This window comes from Festucalex cinctus, chromosome 10, assembly GCF_051991245.1.
Source record: "Festucalex cinctus isolate MCC-2025b chromosome 10, RoL_Fcin_1.0, whole genome shotgun sequence".
Classification (NCBI taxonomy): domain Eukaryota; kingdom Metazoa; phylum Chordata; class Actinopteri; order Syngnathiformes; family Syngnathidae; genus Festucalex; species Festucalex cinctus.
In genome coordinates, this window is record NC_135420.1 from 17,792,309 (window position 1) to 17,808,543 (window position 16,235).

General features: G+C 38.8%; 1 protein-coding gene across 2 annotated transcripts in view; it reads left to right on the forward strand.

Moving 5' to 3' along the window:
- Nucleotides 1-16,235, forward strand: part of faf1 (Fas (TNFRSF6) associated factor 1) — a 64,137-nt gene that overhangs the window by 42,853 nt on the left and 5,049 nt on the right. For both annotated transcript variants that reach the window (XM_077534703.1, XM_077534702.1), the window contains 5 exons: nucleotides 3,212-3,348; nucleotides 3,515-3,603; nucleotides 7,502-7,582; nucleotides 7,772-7,849; nucleotides 12,727-12,942. In XM_077534703.1, the coding sequence (XP_077390829.1) occupies nucleotides 3,212-3,348; nucleotides 3,515-3,603; nucleotides 7,502-7,582; nucleotides 7,772-7,849; nucleotides 12,727-12,942 (601 nt within the window). The remainder of the gene's footprint in view (nucleotides 1-3,211; nucleotides 3,349-3,514; nucleotides 3,604-7,501; nucleotides 7,583-7,771; nucleotides 7,850-12,726; nucleotides 12,943-16,235) is intronic.

Sequence of the window (16,235 nt, forward strand, 5' to 3'; positions counted from 1 at the left end):
ACCCCCTGAGTTAAGCCTGCCCTCTGGTAGCAACCGTTTAAGAAAGACTCGCACCCTGACCTCATCCCTCCATTATTTCTTTTAAGGAAATGCCCTCTTTCCTTCATTCCCCTCTCCTTTCTCCTCTTTTAGCCTCCTTTGCTTTTTGCCCCAGCTGAGCCTTTTTATTGCACATTAAAGGCAGGCAACATCTGGAGCTTTTCATCGCACACAGCTAGTCACAGCTTTGCTTGCTAACGCATGCATGCACAAATGCACGCTCGCTCTCTCTCACAAACACGACGTCTCAGCATTCTCACGCTCCCGGCTTGATCCGGAGTGACTGCTGATTGGCGTCCATCACACAGTTAACGCTGTGTATGTATGCGTGTGCGCGTGTGACAGACCTGCTGATCTGGAATACGTTTTGCTTCAATCTGTATATTCTCTGTCCACCCTGTTATAAGCTCAAGTATACACACAAGTGTAGTTTCGCCAATTAGACGCCAGTTTTGCCGTTTGTCACCTTTGGGTGTACTGGCACCTGACAAATATTCACAATTGCAACTGGATCAACATAATAATATTCTTATTAGTGTATTTTGCAGTGCTGCCGTAAATACATTACTTCAAGTGGAAGTCAACCATAAACATTTCTTGAAAGTACAGTACAAGAACAAGATTTTCAAATTGCATTTAAAAGCATTTCAAGAGTCATTCATATTATTTTACTCTAATAATAAACACCACCAGCAAATCAGGAATGTATTATACTAAAGTACAGAGAAAAAAAAAAAGCTTTTTAAAGGTGATTTGCGGGGTGGCGTGTTATACACGGGTGTGTGTTATTCACAGAATTTTACATCAGTGGTTTAACTATCGTTGATTTTCGGCTTGTCCTGTCAGGGGTCACCACAGTGAGTCACAAGATTTCTTTAGCGGTTTATTGCCTTGTTCTTTTGAGAGCTTCCTAAACACAACACATCTTCCTCTTGCTTGACTTCTCCTCTTGACATCCCTCTACCTGAAAGCATAACTTGTCTAGACAGACAGAAAATAAACTGTCTTTCCAATCAAAACATGTCCGTTTGCTTTCAGAAACACTGTGCTTATGACACGGTGAGCTGTCAGAGCATCCCGTTCTCATACCAATTCCAGCACAAGTGGCTGTCAGAAATGTTCCCTGCAGGTCTCTCTACCGACTACTGTACTAGCCCGAGTCATCAACTTGCTCAGTGAAGCACATGGCCAGTCTACTCAAATCATCAGTCATCAAGTTGATGGCAAGAAATGCAAGATGACATTGCAGGGAAACATTAACTATTTTAGTTGGCTGCGTGTTTAGCGCAAGGCGGAGATGTGTGACACATTGGAAGCTGCCAATCATGTTTATCAGTAGAGCAAAGGCTTAAATTCCCATTAGTTTAGTGCAGGTGTCTTCTGCCCTGAAGCTTTTTTTAATGTCAGGGTCTGGTCTGGTGCAATCTAGGCTACATACTTGTTCCCCATGTCATTGTGGGTCAAGGAAACTGAGCTAGCGTTCACGTCAGCTTTGAGATAACTCGACTTACTGTCATCAGTCATTCACTATATCATCTACACTATACAGAATTCCAGAAATACTGTGTTTTCATTTTCTTGCGTTTTCTGAATATTTCAGTATCTTGACTTCGAGGTGGCAGACTAACCCAGCTTTTCTTGTGTTTGATGGGAGAATTTAGATTGAGTTACCCTTCAAGTTAGTGTCCATTGTTCACTGGTCTTTCATTAGAGTTTAGAGTTTCTCCATGGGCTATTGTTGTGATCTACCTGGGCTGTGGTCTGTACGGGGATAAGTGTCAGGGCAAAAATGATCAGTAGGATTTAGGGTACCCAAGTTCTTCATTGCCAAATGCAGGTCACGCAGAGTTCAGCAATTATATCCCATCCCCTATTTATATATAGAAAAAAAGGTGCTTCCTTTAGTCCACATTTTGTACTGTTTCCCCTTTTCCCACCAATCCATTAGTCTATAATCATGTTTACATAATGCATGAGTGCAATTTGTACTACTGTAAGCTTGCGGTGTAGCACTATTTGACAATCTTGAAAGTAGCTCTCAGCTTTGATTTGTTTTCAAGAGCTGCATGCAGCCTCTCCCAGACGGCATCCTTCAACTTCATCACCCTCATCTGACCCATTGTCTCTCCTTCCATTCCATTACTTCCTTCTATTTTACCAGCCACTTATTAAAGTAGATCTTATTAAAAGGCAGGAGGGGGGAAAAGTAATCTGTATTTGCATTCAGTCTATAGCAATTCATTAATATTATGACATTTAGAGGGAGCTCGGTAGACTCGGGCTGCCTGCTACCCTTTTCACTGCTTGAAATGTTAATTTAAAAACTTCCCTCTTTGTAATGGAATAAGAAATCCTCTCTTACCCTATCAAATCTGGGAGTCTGGCGAGGCATACTAATTCACTCAATTGAGGTAGCGTGTCACTCTGATGGAATAAGAAAAAGCAGAATTGGTTTTAAAGTCCTTAATGCCACCAAGTTGTGTGCATTTCTCTATTATGTGAGGTCAGAATGCTGAATGAATCATATGCAAGTTCTTTTTTTCCTCTATTAATTTTTATTTGTATATTTATGTAACATACATACGGAAGTGTAGCGCTGCCAATGTGGATTAAACATTTTTGGCTGCCGAGTATGTTCGAACGTATTTGCGAGCATGTTTGAACATACTCGCAAATATGTTCGAATGTACATGTAGGCTACATGCTACAAAGTTAGCATACCTTCCCATAATGCTAACTCAACTGCGCAAGCGCAGTTGCATTATGGGGCGAAAGAGGACGAACCTAAATCATGCACGGCAGACATAATAAATCGTAAAGTTTACGAATGAACACTATTTTTTGTCTGCTTAATTTTCTAATGAATTGGTAATGTGGCCCAAATGCCTAAAAAAAATGGGGTTTTGTTTTCACTCGCACATGCGCAAATAATACCCCATGGCATTATCGGAAGGTATGCTAACTTTGTAGCATGTAGCCTACAAGTACGTTCAAATATATTTGCGCGTATGTTCGAACATATTTCAATACCTTCGAACATATTTGCAAGTATGCTCGAACATATTTGCGAGTATGTTTGAACATACTCACCTGCCAAAAATGTTTACTCCACATTGGCAACTCTATGCTTCCGTACATATATATGATTATGTGTTGTTGATTTGTCTTTCAGACTACTCACAATGTGCACGAGACATTTTGGCAGTGTGGTGACACAGACTATACGAACATACAAGACAGACCAGTTCCCTTTACTCCTTATAGTCATGGGAAAACGCACCTCCAATGAAGTTCTAAATGTTATTCAAGGTAAATATTGTAGCACTCTTGTATAAATTCAATACGTACTCCATTGTTACTTCGTGTATTTTTGCTTTCGAGTTTTTGTTTTTATCAACAGCCAATCTTTCTATTGCGTGAACATTTCTTAAGCGATTCATCACATGTCCAATTGTGGCTGCATTTTAACTCTCAGGTAATACGACAGTGGACGAGCTAATGATGAGGTTAATGGGAGCAATGGAAATCTTCACAGCACAGCAACAAGAGGACATCAAAGATGAGGTAAAGGCGCTTGCTCTGGAAGCACAATGGCTTCTTTGGATGTTGTTTGTAGCGGTGTGAATTGCCTAGTACCTGACGATTCGATTCATATCACGATTCATAGGTCACGATTCGATTCGATACCGATTAATCCCGATTTGTTAATCTGGATTCATTCATAAATCGATTGTTGCGTTTTTTTTTTTTTTTATTCAAATTTAGAAAATACTAATCAGTAAACTTGTACAGTGTAAGATTTGTATGAAAATGTATTATTTATTTACCTGAAACTTCAGTCTTATACAGGTTGTAATCTGTTTCATGTTTGAAGCATTGAAATAAAATATTAAGGCTTAATGTTCCATTAGTATAACATTATGCTTAAGGTGTGAACCCTAAGACGTTTTGGTGAATATTTTTCCATCAAAAATGGATGTTTAAAAGTCGATTCGGCCGCCTATTGAATCGATTCGAGAATTGCGCGATGTAATATCGCGATATATTGCCGAATCGATTTTTTTTAACACCCCTAGTTGTTTGGATACCTAAACATGTGTCAGGGTACACAGCCAGGTCCATAAAAGGGTATGGTTGGAAGGTTGAATTATATGTTAAAGCAAAATTTTACACATACCATACACAGACAAAATATTTCATAAAGTTAATGAGGGAGGAAGTATGGATGAACTTTCTATTAGTTTTCGCTATGCTACAGGGTCGTGCTATCGACAAAATTATATCCACCTTTTCTGGTTTGGCACTTTGTACCTATTTTAATAAGAAACATCTGAAGGAAAGCTGCGTGTGCCTTACCTGTGCCATATCTTAATAGCAACATGCTTGAGGAGAGTGCAAGGCATTGTTAACTGAAATGACACACAAACATTGTTTCATTTCATTTCCTGTTCTGTTCGCATTTAAGGACACGTTCCCACACTTGCCAATTGGCTTCTATTTTAACTACTGTATCTATAAATGACAGGTGCCACGCTGTATTAGGAGTTTAACCATTAGTCAGTGAGCAGCAATGTTAATTTAAAAGCTGTCGCATGTCAGTTATGGGAACCGCAGGTAAGGAGTGACTGTGGTTGTTCATCATGAATGACTTACTGAGTGACAGCTGTGTTTGCCACTTTAGTCACACCTCACTTGATCAATACAAGGTAAAGTAATTCATGTAAATGTGTCTATATAGACTGGTATTCATACAGAAGATTTTTAAAGTCTTCTTTTGAGACCTGTACTTGTGTATTTGAAATGTTTAACTGGAGTTAAAACAGACAACTAAAACTGAGACTTGGTAAATAAAGAGCTTTGGACACCATATGGTGTAGATAAAGTGCTAAATAAGTGCACTCAATTTATTATATGTGTGCTTGTATGTCTATGAATGGCATTTTACTTATACAGGTGTATTCAAAATATCAGCAGTCAGCTTTCTCATATGTACAAATCAAAAAAGGAAAGAAAAAACATAATTTCTGCTCTTTTTATTCAACACATGACCAAATAGCTTAATAAATTGTTTATTTGTCCCTTTATTGGGACTACCGTAATAATTTTCCATTTATTATCCGGTGACATTTTACTGTTAACAATTTTCCCATGTATTGCTTAATACATCCACATAATTTTCTATGTTAATATTACATATCTCTTATTTATTATTGAACAAACCTGTTCCATTAAGGACTTCTTATGCCCACTTAATATTATTCAACACGTCAACGGGTGTGAGCGCCATCGAACAGTAAAGAAACAAGCATAAATCTACATTTAAGAGGAGGTACTTGCGTTGGATAATAGCCCAGGTGCAGGCCGCCTGAAGGAAATAGCTTGTACAAATGTCCCATGAAGACAGCGTGGATTTTGAATGGTTTTGAAAGCCTAATGCAGCTGTGTGCTTATCAATTAGGCCCAATAACCACAGGAATTGAGTCAATCCTCTTCCTGACAGGACCTATTCTCATCTCCAGGGTCGAGTGGGTGAAGTCAGCCTTGACATTGTTCGAATTCTAATATAGTACTCACTTTATCCCATTGGTCTTGGTATTGGTCATTTTTGGGGTTATTTGCAATATATATTTTTTCCAATATTTTCTTACTTCATTGTAGACCCCTGACACACCACAAACACAGACGTCCACTCAACTCAGACATTCCATGTAGACAGTGTCTAACAATGGAGCAGCTGGATAGCCACTTTGTGTCTTAAGCAGTTCTGACTGTCTCCAAAGTCATTCCAGTGGTTGTCTGCGTTTTTATCTTAGTATCTAGCTACTCATCAACAGACTATTCGTTGTAGGTCTTGTGGCCTCCTCCGTCGTTGTCCATTCCTCCACTCGTCTGGGAAAACCATCTGTAATATTTGTGTTGAATTGTTGTCCAGTCATCCAGAAGAGCAAATGTGAGTTAAGAGGTCACCAATGTTGAACGTGAGTGGGCTGCTGGATCCTCAGTCTCTGTCCTAGTTTATGACAAAGGTGTTTTGATGGTGCTGAGATCAGGTTAGGATGGGCTATTTATGCTGAAATGCTCAATTATGGGGAAAAAAATAATCACAATTGTTTTGGCAATAATTGAAATCACAATTACTGAAACATTTATTTTTTGGTACAAAACAGGAAAATGTTTAAACATTTAAAAATATTAGGACCAATTAAAAAAAAGAATAGAAACACTATAATTATGTAGGTTCCTTTCATACCAAACAGAATTTATAATCTATATTTATTGTAATATATATTTATTTATTTATGTTGGCAAAAACTTGGACTGCAGCATGTGCACTGTGCAGTAGGACGATCATTTATTTTTTTTGGATACAAAATAAGAAAATGTAAAAAACAAATTAATATTAAGACAACAATAATATTAATTCAACAATATATTTTTTTAAATAAGCAGTGAATAGTTTTGTGATAATACACTTTGATGCAAAATAAAATTTGATCCGATTATTCTATTAATCGAAGGAATAATCAATAGGTTAGTCGTTTCTAAAAATATTCGGATAGTGACAGCCCTAATGTCAGCTGTAATAATGCTATAGTAATTAGAGATAATGATGGAGGACATCCTTACATTAAAACAGATGATGTTCTGACGCTGCCAACAACTACAGTACAGAAGGAGTTCATCTGTGTCCCACAAGGTACAATTCTGCCCTATTGTACCCATAGGACTAATTAGTGGACTCCAATGTAGTTTGAAATCTTTTTGAGCAGAAAGATGTGTCTGGTCTGGTGTTTCCAACGTGTAACTTGCACGAATATCTGCACAACAAAAATCCATACAGTGAACAGCTGTGCGCTTTGTTTGCATGAGTCATGTCCAGCGCATTGGCGCGGTCGTCGTTTGATGCTTGCCCTTCTACCACTCTTTTACAGTTTCCTTTCACTGTTCGTCCATTATGTGAGCCGAGAGCGGAAAATGTATCTTTTGCTTGCGCTGACTCAAAGCAACAATACAAACTGTCCTTTTGCTTGCCCGCTGCTTAGCTTCACAGCGGCCCCCTCCCATCATCACAATAAGCTTCCTTTGCCATATCCGGGCAGGCACACAGCATGGGCCCTCAGAAAAGAGCTGGGCACTGTTAACACAATAGACTCTCGTATTTAGTCCCGGTCTTTCTAAAACCACTCTGCCGCCGCAGCAGGTACATAGAAAAAGGCCGCCTGTCCCCCTTCCCTCTGTACAAACAGGAAGAGAAGCCGAGGGAATAAAAGAGAAAAGATGAGGAAACATAAAAGCGGCTCAGTCTGATAAATGACAGTCTGGTCACAATGAATTCCCCTCTGTTGCTACTCTTTCATACCTACTATTTGTACGTAACCACACTTTCTTTTGCCTCGGTTCTTTCTGGTTCCACACCCACTACCGCCACTCAGATGTTTTGCCTTGTGTGTCGTCCACGTAGGACGAGCGTGAAGCAAGAGAGATGGTGAAGAGGGAACAGGACGAGGCCTACCGTCTCTCACTGGAGGCTGACCGAAAGAAGGTATTGAAATCATGACAATAGCGTGCACAGGTGCGGGAATGCTACAATAAATATTGACCCATTTGTACCATAACATTAGTTCCACTCATTTTTCTCAACATTGCTACATGAAATGAACTTAATTGCCCCACAGGGATGTTCGAAAAATGACATTTTTGTGTGTATAAAATGTTTTGTTTTCCTTTTCAGAGGGAAGCTCAAGAGCGAGAAGAGGCTGAGCAAGTTCGCTTGGAACAGATGAGAAAAGAGCAGGAGGAAGAGAAAGAGGTGATTTACATTATATTCATATAACATAGTTAGCAGTTTTGGTCATGTCTTTACAGATGCAGAATGTTTTTTTCTTTTTTTATATGATTATCTGCAGAGCTTTTAGCAGCTTTATTACAGCATGCTTTTTTTTGCAACGTGCTTTATTATTATTATTATTATTTTTGGTTTTGCGCGGTCGTATCTCTCGAACCCTACGTCCGTCCGGGGACATACAGGGATTCGTCTCGACGAGACCTTTCCAACAGTGTCTGTCGCTCCATGGCCTGGCATTCCAGTTTTAGAAAATAAATACTGTACTAAATACTCTTTAAAATGAAAAACAAAACATAAATGATGAATGAAAAAGCATTCATAATAAACTAAAAATCATACCAAAACAAAAAAAAACATAATAAATGAAAAAAAAATTACTGTGCTGTATGCTGTAGTAAGTAAATAAAAATGAAAAAAGAACATATATGATGAATGAAAAATCATTTATAACAAAATAAACAAAACATAATAAACGAAAAAATATTTAAACGGGAATTAAAAAAATAACGCAGTTTTCCAATATCGCTGGTAGTTTTTGGAACGGAACACCTGCGATAAACGAGGGAACACTGTAATCAATTATCAAAGTAATCGACAACTCTTTTATTAATCGATTATTATTTTGGAGCAATATTTTAATTGAACAGTAATTGTTCACTGATTTCTGTAGTCCTTCATAAAAGAAGTGTAATCAATCATTTGCATACATTTATGTTTACTTTGGAAAACAATGACCGAACCGGTAACATAGTACAACATCAGTCACCTTTTTTTTTTTCTCTTTTTTTTTTATTATTATTATTATTATAATTAGTATTATTATTATTATGCAAAGTATGAAATCAACACCAATCACTGGTTAATTTAAAAAAAATGCTTTTGTAATACACTTTAATGCAAAATAAACTGAATCATATGTTGATTAATTGATTGAATAATCGATAAATTGATCGATTCTAAAAATATTCAAAAGTGACAGCACTAATTATGTTTGTCAGTTCTCAACAATGACTCAATTAAATGCCGGTTTTGTGGCCTTGCCAGTCAGTCGAGGTGATCAGACAACCTTGTGAAAAGAAGACCACAGTTTAATTACAGTGAGGCCTGTCCCCGCACATATCAGCCAACCTTACACAGTTATTGTTCTGTTTAGCTGCTTTGCATCGGTACAGCACACAAGCCCATATTGAAGCCAAAGTTAACAAAAGACCGAGGCTTGCTCGCAGGCGTGTGCGCAAACACATATATTCACTTGAAAACAATAATTGTATGCCAAGTGGGGGGGCTAAGACACACATAACACAGGCAGACACTGTCACGCATATGGGAAAAACAATAATTGTGCGAGGACGGCACCGATGCCTTGATGCGCGTAGCGTAGTGCCGGCTGATTGCTGTTTGCTCAGCGGCACGGCGCCTCAGGGTACCGGGTGCTATTGGGTGACCCAGCTCGCTCAGGTGATTTGTCACTTAAGTTAAACAGAAAACAACAAAAGAGTCTCTGGCCGACCACCTTGATTAGATCACTGTGTGCACACTAGTGTGTTTTTACAACAATGGACGACGCCATGGCTGAATTTATATCACATTTCCATGCCCAAGCTTCACGGCGTCCATTGTGTCCTCTGCTAATGAAGTGGTGTTGCATTTAATCATGATCACTGTTTTACTGGCATAGAAGATGACAACTCCTTAAGTATATTATGAATATACATATATATATATGTTATTCTCTTAAATGACTGTTGAAGAAATTAGAAAATTATACTCCTTGTTTGTAGACTTGTCGATGTAAGATGTTGGTGCTTTTCTCACCTTCGACAAGAACGATGAACGGACACAAACTCATTTTCATCCGTGGCTGTGATTGGTTAAAACAAACCTGTAGAATGTCCCATTGTCCAATCAGCTCGAATTATTGTGCAGAATGTCCCGCCTTTTCCTGACGAAATTACTGTGGAGCGGTATCGGATGGATCGTCTGGCTATTGCCAGGTTACCAGAAAACAGGTGAGCAATGATTGGCCTTTCTCAGCACAGGTGATGTCATCATCAGTCGACAGCAAGTAGAAAAATTACTTTTTAAAGGTTTTAATTGTGCATGAAAAATAATGAATTTATCAAAATAATTCTGGACAAAATATAAACTTATCACTGCTGAAAGTTGTTCAATGAGTCAAGTATCCCTTTAACGACCAATCATGGTTCACCTGTTTTCTGAGCTTGGTCATGTGAAGTTCGCAAGCTGAGCTGTGATTGGCTACAAACTGACCCCTGAGGATGTCATTTGCAATCAACAGCAAGTGGCAAAATGGCCGCCCCAGAAATGGGTGGATTTTATTGCTTAATTCATATTCTGCAAACGCAGTATTAATCAGAATAGCGTGCTTATACTATTTATCATGAGTGACTATTTTCAACTTTTGGTTGTGTAGTTGTGTAGCTGTCAGGTGCACCACCACTGTTTGCTTTTTGTGGTTCGCCAGATGAATGAATAGGTAGATGCTCCAGGTTATTTGTCTGGAGCAGACGCGTGTCGCGCGGTTTCTTCAGGGACGCGACCTCTCACATGCGTGGCTGTTTATGCTTGTGTCTGTGGTCAACCCCTGTCTCCTGCATTTGTACCTCCACCATCATACACACCCTCAATCTGTTATTTGTGTGTGTTGTTAGTTTGTCCCCCCAACCCACCCGGGGGGCCCCTTTAACTCAGTCAGCATCATCTCTCGTTACCTGAGGGAGCCGCCGACGGCGCGGCGCGCGCGCTCCCCTTGCCCGCCCAACACCAGAAGCTGCTAATGAGCTACTGTTGTCGACTCTTATGAAATATAATTGCATTATGGTGTGTAAATAAAGCCTGGGCGTGTTGTCACAGCATATGCTCCCCGGCTGGCCAAACAGGAACAACAAGCGGGCTGGGGGGGGGTTGCAGAAGCAGAACGAAGTGGGAGTCTCTTGGGAGCAGCTGAAACGCTTTCTCCCAAACGTGAGAGTTGATTAGTTCTGCTGCGAAATCTGATGGGTGACGGTTTCCTTTTGTTCCGATGACGCCACGTTAATGTTGTCATGTAAAAAGTGAAGGTAGAATCCAGAGTGTAATGGTGCATAATGTCGCATATAAATGAGAAAATCTGATTAGAAGTCCATTTTTAAAGTGTTCACATGGGCTAGATAATTTTTAAATTCTGTTTGTCGAGTTTCAATTACACTTGTTCATTTTTATCATAGTTAGTGAACTCATCCCGTTTTTAATTTAGTCCATTTTTAGTTGACTATAAATCTAGCATTTTAGTCTTTTAGTCCAAGAAAGCATGATTTTAGTCGGCTAGTCAGTCAACAAAAACTGTCGTTTTTGTCTAGTTTTAGTCAGGACAATCATTTGGCCCCTGTATTTTGTTTGTCAGCAAATTATGTTGAACATGTCGGATCTAAAACTATTTCACATAAAATGTTCTCATTTTTTTGATGAAAAACAACTTGACACACAATTACAGTATATCAACAAGTAACTACTATGGCTCCATGCTATAATCTAGTAAATTAGGCAGTATTAGGTAGCGGCCGGATTAACATTATCGTTGGAACGTTAAAGCTGTTGGATTAATGTTGTTATAACTACAATTTACTTTTTTTTTTTTTTTTTTTTTTTTTTCTTTTTTTTTTTTTTTTTTAAACCTTTGACCTTGAATCCACCTGTTGTCTGTTCCATGTGTTTGTACATGTTGTACTCGTTAGCTGCAGATGTGAAAGGGGGTACGTCGCTGTGTGTCGCACGACAGTGTCACAGACGTGACAGATTAGCATAGACAAGATTTGACAAAATCATATCATTTTCATCTCGTTTTTGGTCAGGAACTAAAATATCCATAGATTTTAATCTAGTTTTTTTTTTCAAGTGAAGTATTTTTTTTTTCTTGTCTTCATTAGTCGACGAAAATGCATGCTGATTTAGTCCCAGTTATTGTTTATTGTCATTCAATCCCAAAAACCTATAAATACGTTTTTAGTACTTTGTCCTTCACTCCCAAAAACTTATTTATACGTTTTTTTGTTTTTGATTTTTTGTTTTTTAATGCTATAGCAAACAGAAGGCTTTGATGTAGCTTCTGACCTGAAAAGGTCACTTAAAGCAATGGTAGTTATTACAAAAAACGGTTATCAGGTGGCAGAAGAGTATAAGAGATCAGCTAGGGCCATTTCCAACAAGTATTTTTTTTTTCTTTCTTTTTTCCTTGATGACAGAAAAGACTCTAATCTTTCTTTTAGTAGGTTTCCATGTTTTTATAGCAAAAGAACACAATATTCTGTGGGCCTTGCAAAATCAGTCCAAATTCAGTCAAACAGCCGGGAGTGAAGAGGATTGTTTCAGTCAAAATGGCTGGAAGTGATAGAGTTAATGACTGTTTTAGTCTGGTCTAATTTTAGTGCGGTGAAAAATGTGTGTTGACGAAATTATTTTGGTTTAGTTTTCGTTGACGAAATTAACACTACTAGATAATTCATTTTGGTAGACTATTGACTGATTATAGTCCGCTGTCAAACAAACCATCTCATGTTAACTGATAGGATGACATACACAACAGCTGCATTTCAGCACCTGTATGTAAAGCCCACACCACCTTCAGTCAACATGCACTTATCATACACTTATCATATAGGAAAATGTGTCCATAATTTTTAAAATGACGTTTTAGGTTTACATGCAGCTGTTGGAAGAGACAAAGAATTACCATCTGTTGTTTTCAGGCACAAAAACTGTTTTATTATATCAAAAGTCAGCTTTTCAACTGTCTCCCAGCTAGCAAGTGTGCTGTTCTGACCTCATTGTTTGCTCCCTGTCAGGCCATCCGTTTGTCACTGGAGCAGACGCTACCACCAGAACCCGGCGAGGAGTCGGCGGAGCAGATCAGCAAGCTGCGAATCCGCACGCCCAGTGGCGAGTTTCTGGAGAGGCGCTTCCTGGGCTCCTGTAAGCTCCAGGTCCTCTTCGACTTTGTGGCCTCCAAGGGTTACCCCTTCGACGAGTTCAAGCTCCTCACCACCTTCCCTCGTAGAAATGTGAGTGGTGTAGTTTGGCTTCTTGTGGATATATAAGATATTTTTGAAGTTTAAAGTGGATGATTTTACAGCAGTTAGTCTTTCAGTCCTGGAGCATATCGATCTCCAATTTAATTTTTTGTTTTTGTTTTTCTAGAAAAATGACAAATACTCCCAGAAAAACCCCCACTATGTTCTACATTGTTTTTCCACACGAAAATCCCAAATAACCTAGATTTGTGTTGTTGTTGTTGTTTTTGTTTTGTTTTGTTTTTTTGTTTGTTTGTTTTTTAAAAGAGAGGCACACCTAATCCCAGTGGAGTCAGTCTGCCACACATTTTCACATTGTGTGGTGTTGGAACAGGACTTACTGAATGTGAATACAGTACACTATTGGTGTCCAAACTATGGCCTGGGGGCCAGTTGTGGCCCGCCACCCCGTTTTATAGCATATACTAAAAAGGATATCTGCTACTAATAAATGGGTTTTTATACTTTTGAGAATTTTTAAATATGGAAAGATGCTAATGAACGATTTACTATTTTCCTAACACTGTGCTATAAGCATTTTTATAAGCAAAAATTGGTACCTCCTATTAACTATTTTACTTTTCAAATGCTGTTAAGGTATCAGTTTTTCAAAAAGAAAAACGCTAATATCTAGGGCTGGGTATCGATTTTAATTTCCTCAATCGATTTTAATTTTGAGTCACAAGAGTTCAAATTAGATTAATTATAGAACATCAATTCTTCTGAACTGTCAAGGACATGATTTTAAAAAAACTCCACAAATATTAAATTCCAAAGTAAATTTTGTGGAGGCAGTAACTGGTCAAATTATTTAGTTTATTAATGAAAGCAATGTGTTATAATCGCTTGAGTGTTGCACAAACATTGACATCAGCAAAGATTTGATGAAAATATTTTCACAATTCTAATTTAATAATTGTAAATTACAAACTTAAAGGGTTCTGTGTTGCCTTAAAGTGCAATAAGTCCAGTTTTAATGTAAGAAAATACTTTTATATTCATGTGAACAGTACATTTCAAGAAAACAGTAAGATTGGCCTTTAAAATAAAATTTTCTTCCGAATTTATGGGGGGAAAAGATATTTAAATAATCAATTCATGGTTTTAGGAATTGATATTGGGCTCTGAAAGGAAAATCGATTTGATATTTATTTATTTATTTATTTATTTATTTATTTATTTATTTATTTTTTAAACCTAGCTTTAGTAATATCTAAACAATATACAGTATCTTGATTGACTGATGTTTGGTGTGCTTGATAAAGTAAAAAATATCAACGCGGCCCTGACATCTGCCAATTTTTCTGTTTGTGGCCCTCAAAGAAAAATTTAGGATACCCCTCTACAATACACGATGACTGTGAGGACACAGTTGTCAGCACCGATAGTTGTTGTAGACTTCTTCTGCTGACTGCAGGCATCATCCTCTTGAAACCAAATCATTAACAGTGCTTGACTCGACGGTAACGAGCTAATGAGCACTGTTTTAACTGCCGCTTTAATTAGCCGTGCTGCTGGAAACAAAATGAAGATTTCCATTAACCAAGAGTGAAATGGTGGCAGCATTGAGGTGTGTGCGTGTCACTCTCTGCGTAGGCTTGCCCAGGCAATGTGCGCCAACGGTCTTTAGAGACCAGTACGGAACAAACACCACAAGTCAGCAGCCACATCAACACGCAGCTCGCGCTCCGTTTTGTCACAATCACACACTTCACATGCGTGGATATTTGTCAAGAAAACACATGCGCTTCTCGCTAATTTTGCCACTTAAAGAATTCACAGTTTTCGCATCATAATCAAGAGAGAGAAAGATGTCATCATCACAGATGAAATTACAGCAAAAAAAAAAAGGGAATATGTCAAAGGAGGAAGAAGCAAAGAAAATAATTAATCATAGAAGCTGCCTGATGAAGACACATGGAGTAGATATTGAGAAGATGATTGCGAAAAGTGATCAATTTTCGGGGGAAGGCAGATGAGTGCAAGCGCCAGTAGGAGGCTGTGAACACAGGCCCCGGTCTAATCCTGCAGCTCTCAGTTGTAATTAAATGAGGGTGAGCATCGGAAGCCTCCATCCCGTCCAGACGCTCTCACTGTTGCTCTGCCAGTATCAGAGGATCGAGCACTATTGCTTTTGTAATGCCACACAACTGTTGACATCTTCTCTCTATTTTGTCGAGTGTCAGGCTTTTATTTGGTTCTGCTCATCTTCCCCTTATCTACTTTTTTCACATTTCCCGTAGTTCTCTTTCCAGTTGAAACACACCCAAATTAAAGGTAAACAACTACAGTAGACAGTAGTATATCAATCTGTGTATTTTTATGAGGTGCTACATGGGAGGATTTTCTTTAAAATGAAAATTAACCCAGCCATAGTGTCTTTGCAATGTTTAGTCGAATGCATGTTTTTTTTTAGCTTAATATAATTGTAAAATATCTGTAAAATACATTACATTTAGCATGTGAAGTGTCTGGAATTCCATGCTTAAGCTGCCGCTCAAACGGCGCCAATCGCTGCCCATCCGTCTCCAGTTTTTGGACTCGTCGTCCGGATTTGGTCCCAGTGGCTTATCTCCTCAGCACTACAGCAGGCCTTACACTGGCATCATTTGTACGGGGCTTAGCCGTGCTCAGGAAACTAACCCTTTCTACGACTGTCTGCAAGTTTGCAGAAGAGAGGGGGAGAGGAGGGGGGAGTGGATTTAATGTTTCACTTCTCGCCATTCAACAATTTTCCCGCTTTTTCTTATGCCCGGCGAGTCTCTGCTGAGAGGCCCGAGGTCAACGTCCCTCATTGTGAAGTGAACGTTTAGACAGTTACTCTAGCCATCCCGTCATCCTCAGACAGCCAAACATTGTCAAACTAGCTTATTATTTCCCTCATTCTTGATACTGTACTCTTATTTCCTATTCTACTAAGCAATCTTCCAGTATGCTTCTCAGACAAAACCTGAGATTCTGAAACAATAAACAGCAGCACAAAAGAAGCCGTGTGCTGCGTTGGAATCGATTTTACATCTGTCATACGGATGGTCCCCCCCCCCCCCCCCCCCCCGTTATCTGAAGACAGCAGTTTATTTTCACAATAGTTTAATTCATCCAAAGTGCTCTGCTGCATTCTGCCTAAATAATAAAATGTGAGGCTTATGACGGCTGAGTTCCGTTCCCTTTCAAAAGCTATAAATGTCTGCGGCTAGTATCTCACTGGCCATTTTGTTTTAACAGCATTTTACCCTCGACCGCCTGCTCACCTCTGAATCCCTGCAGCTTTCCCTCCCTCCCTT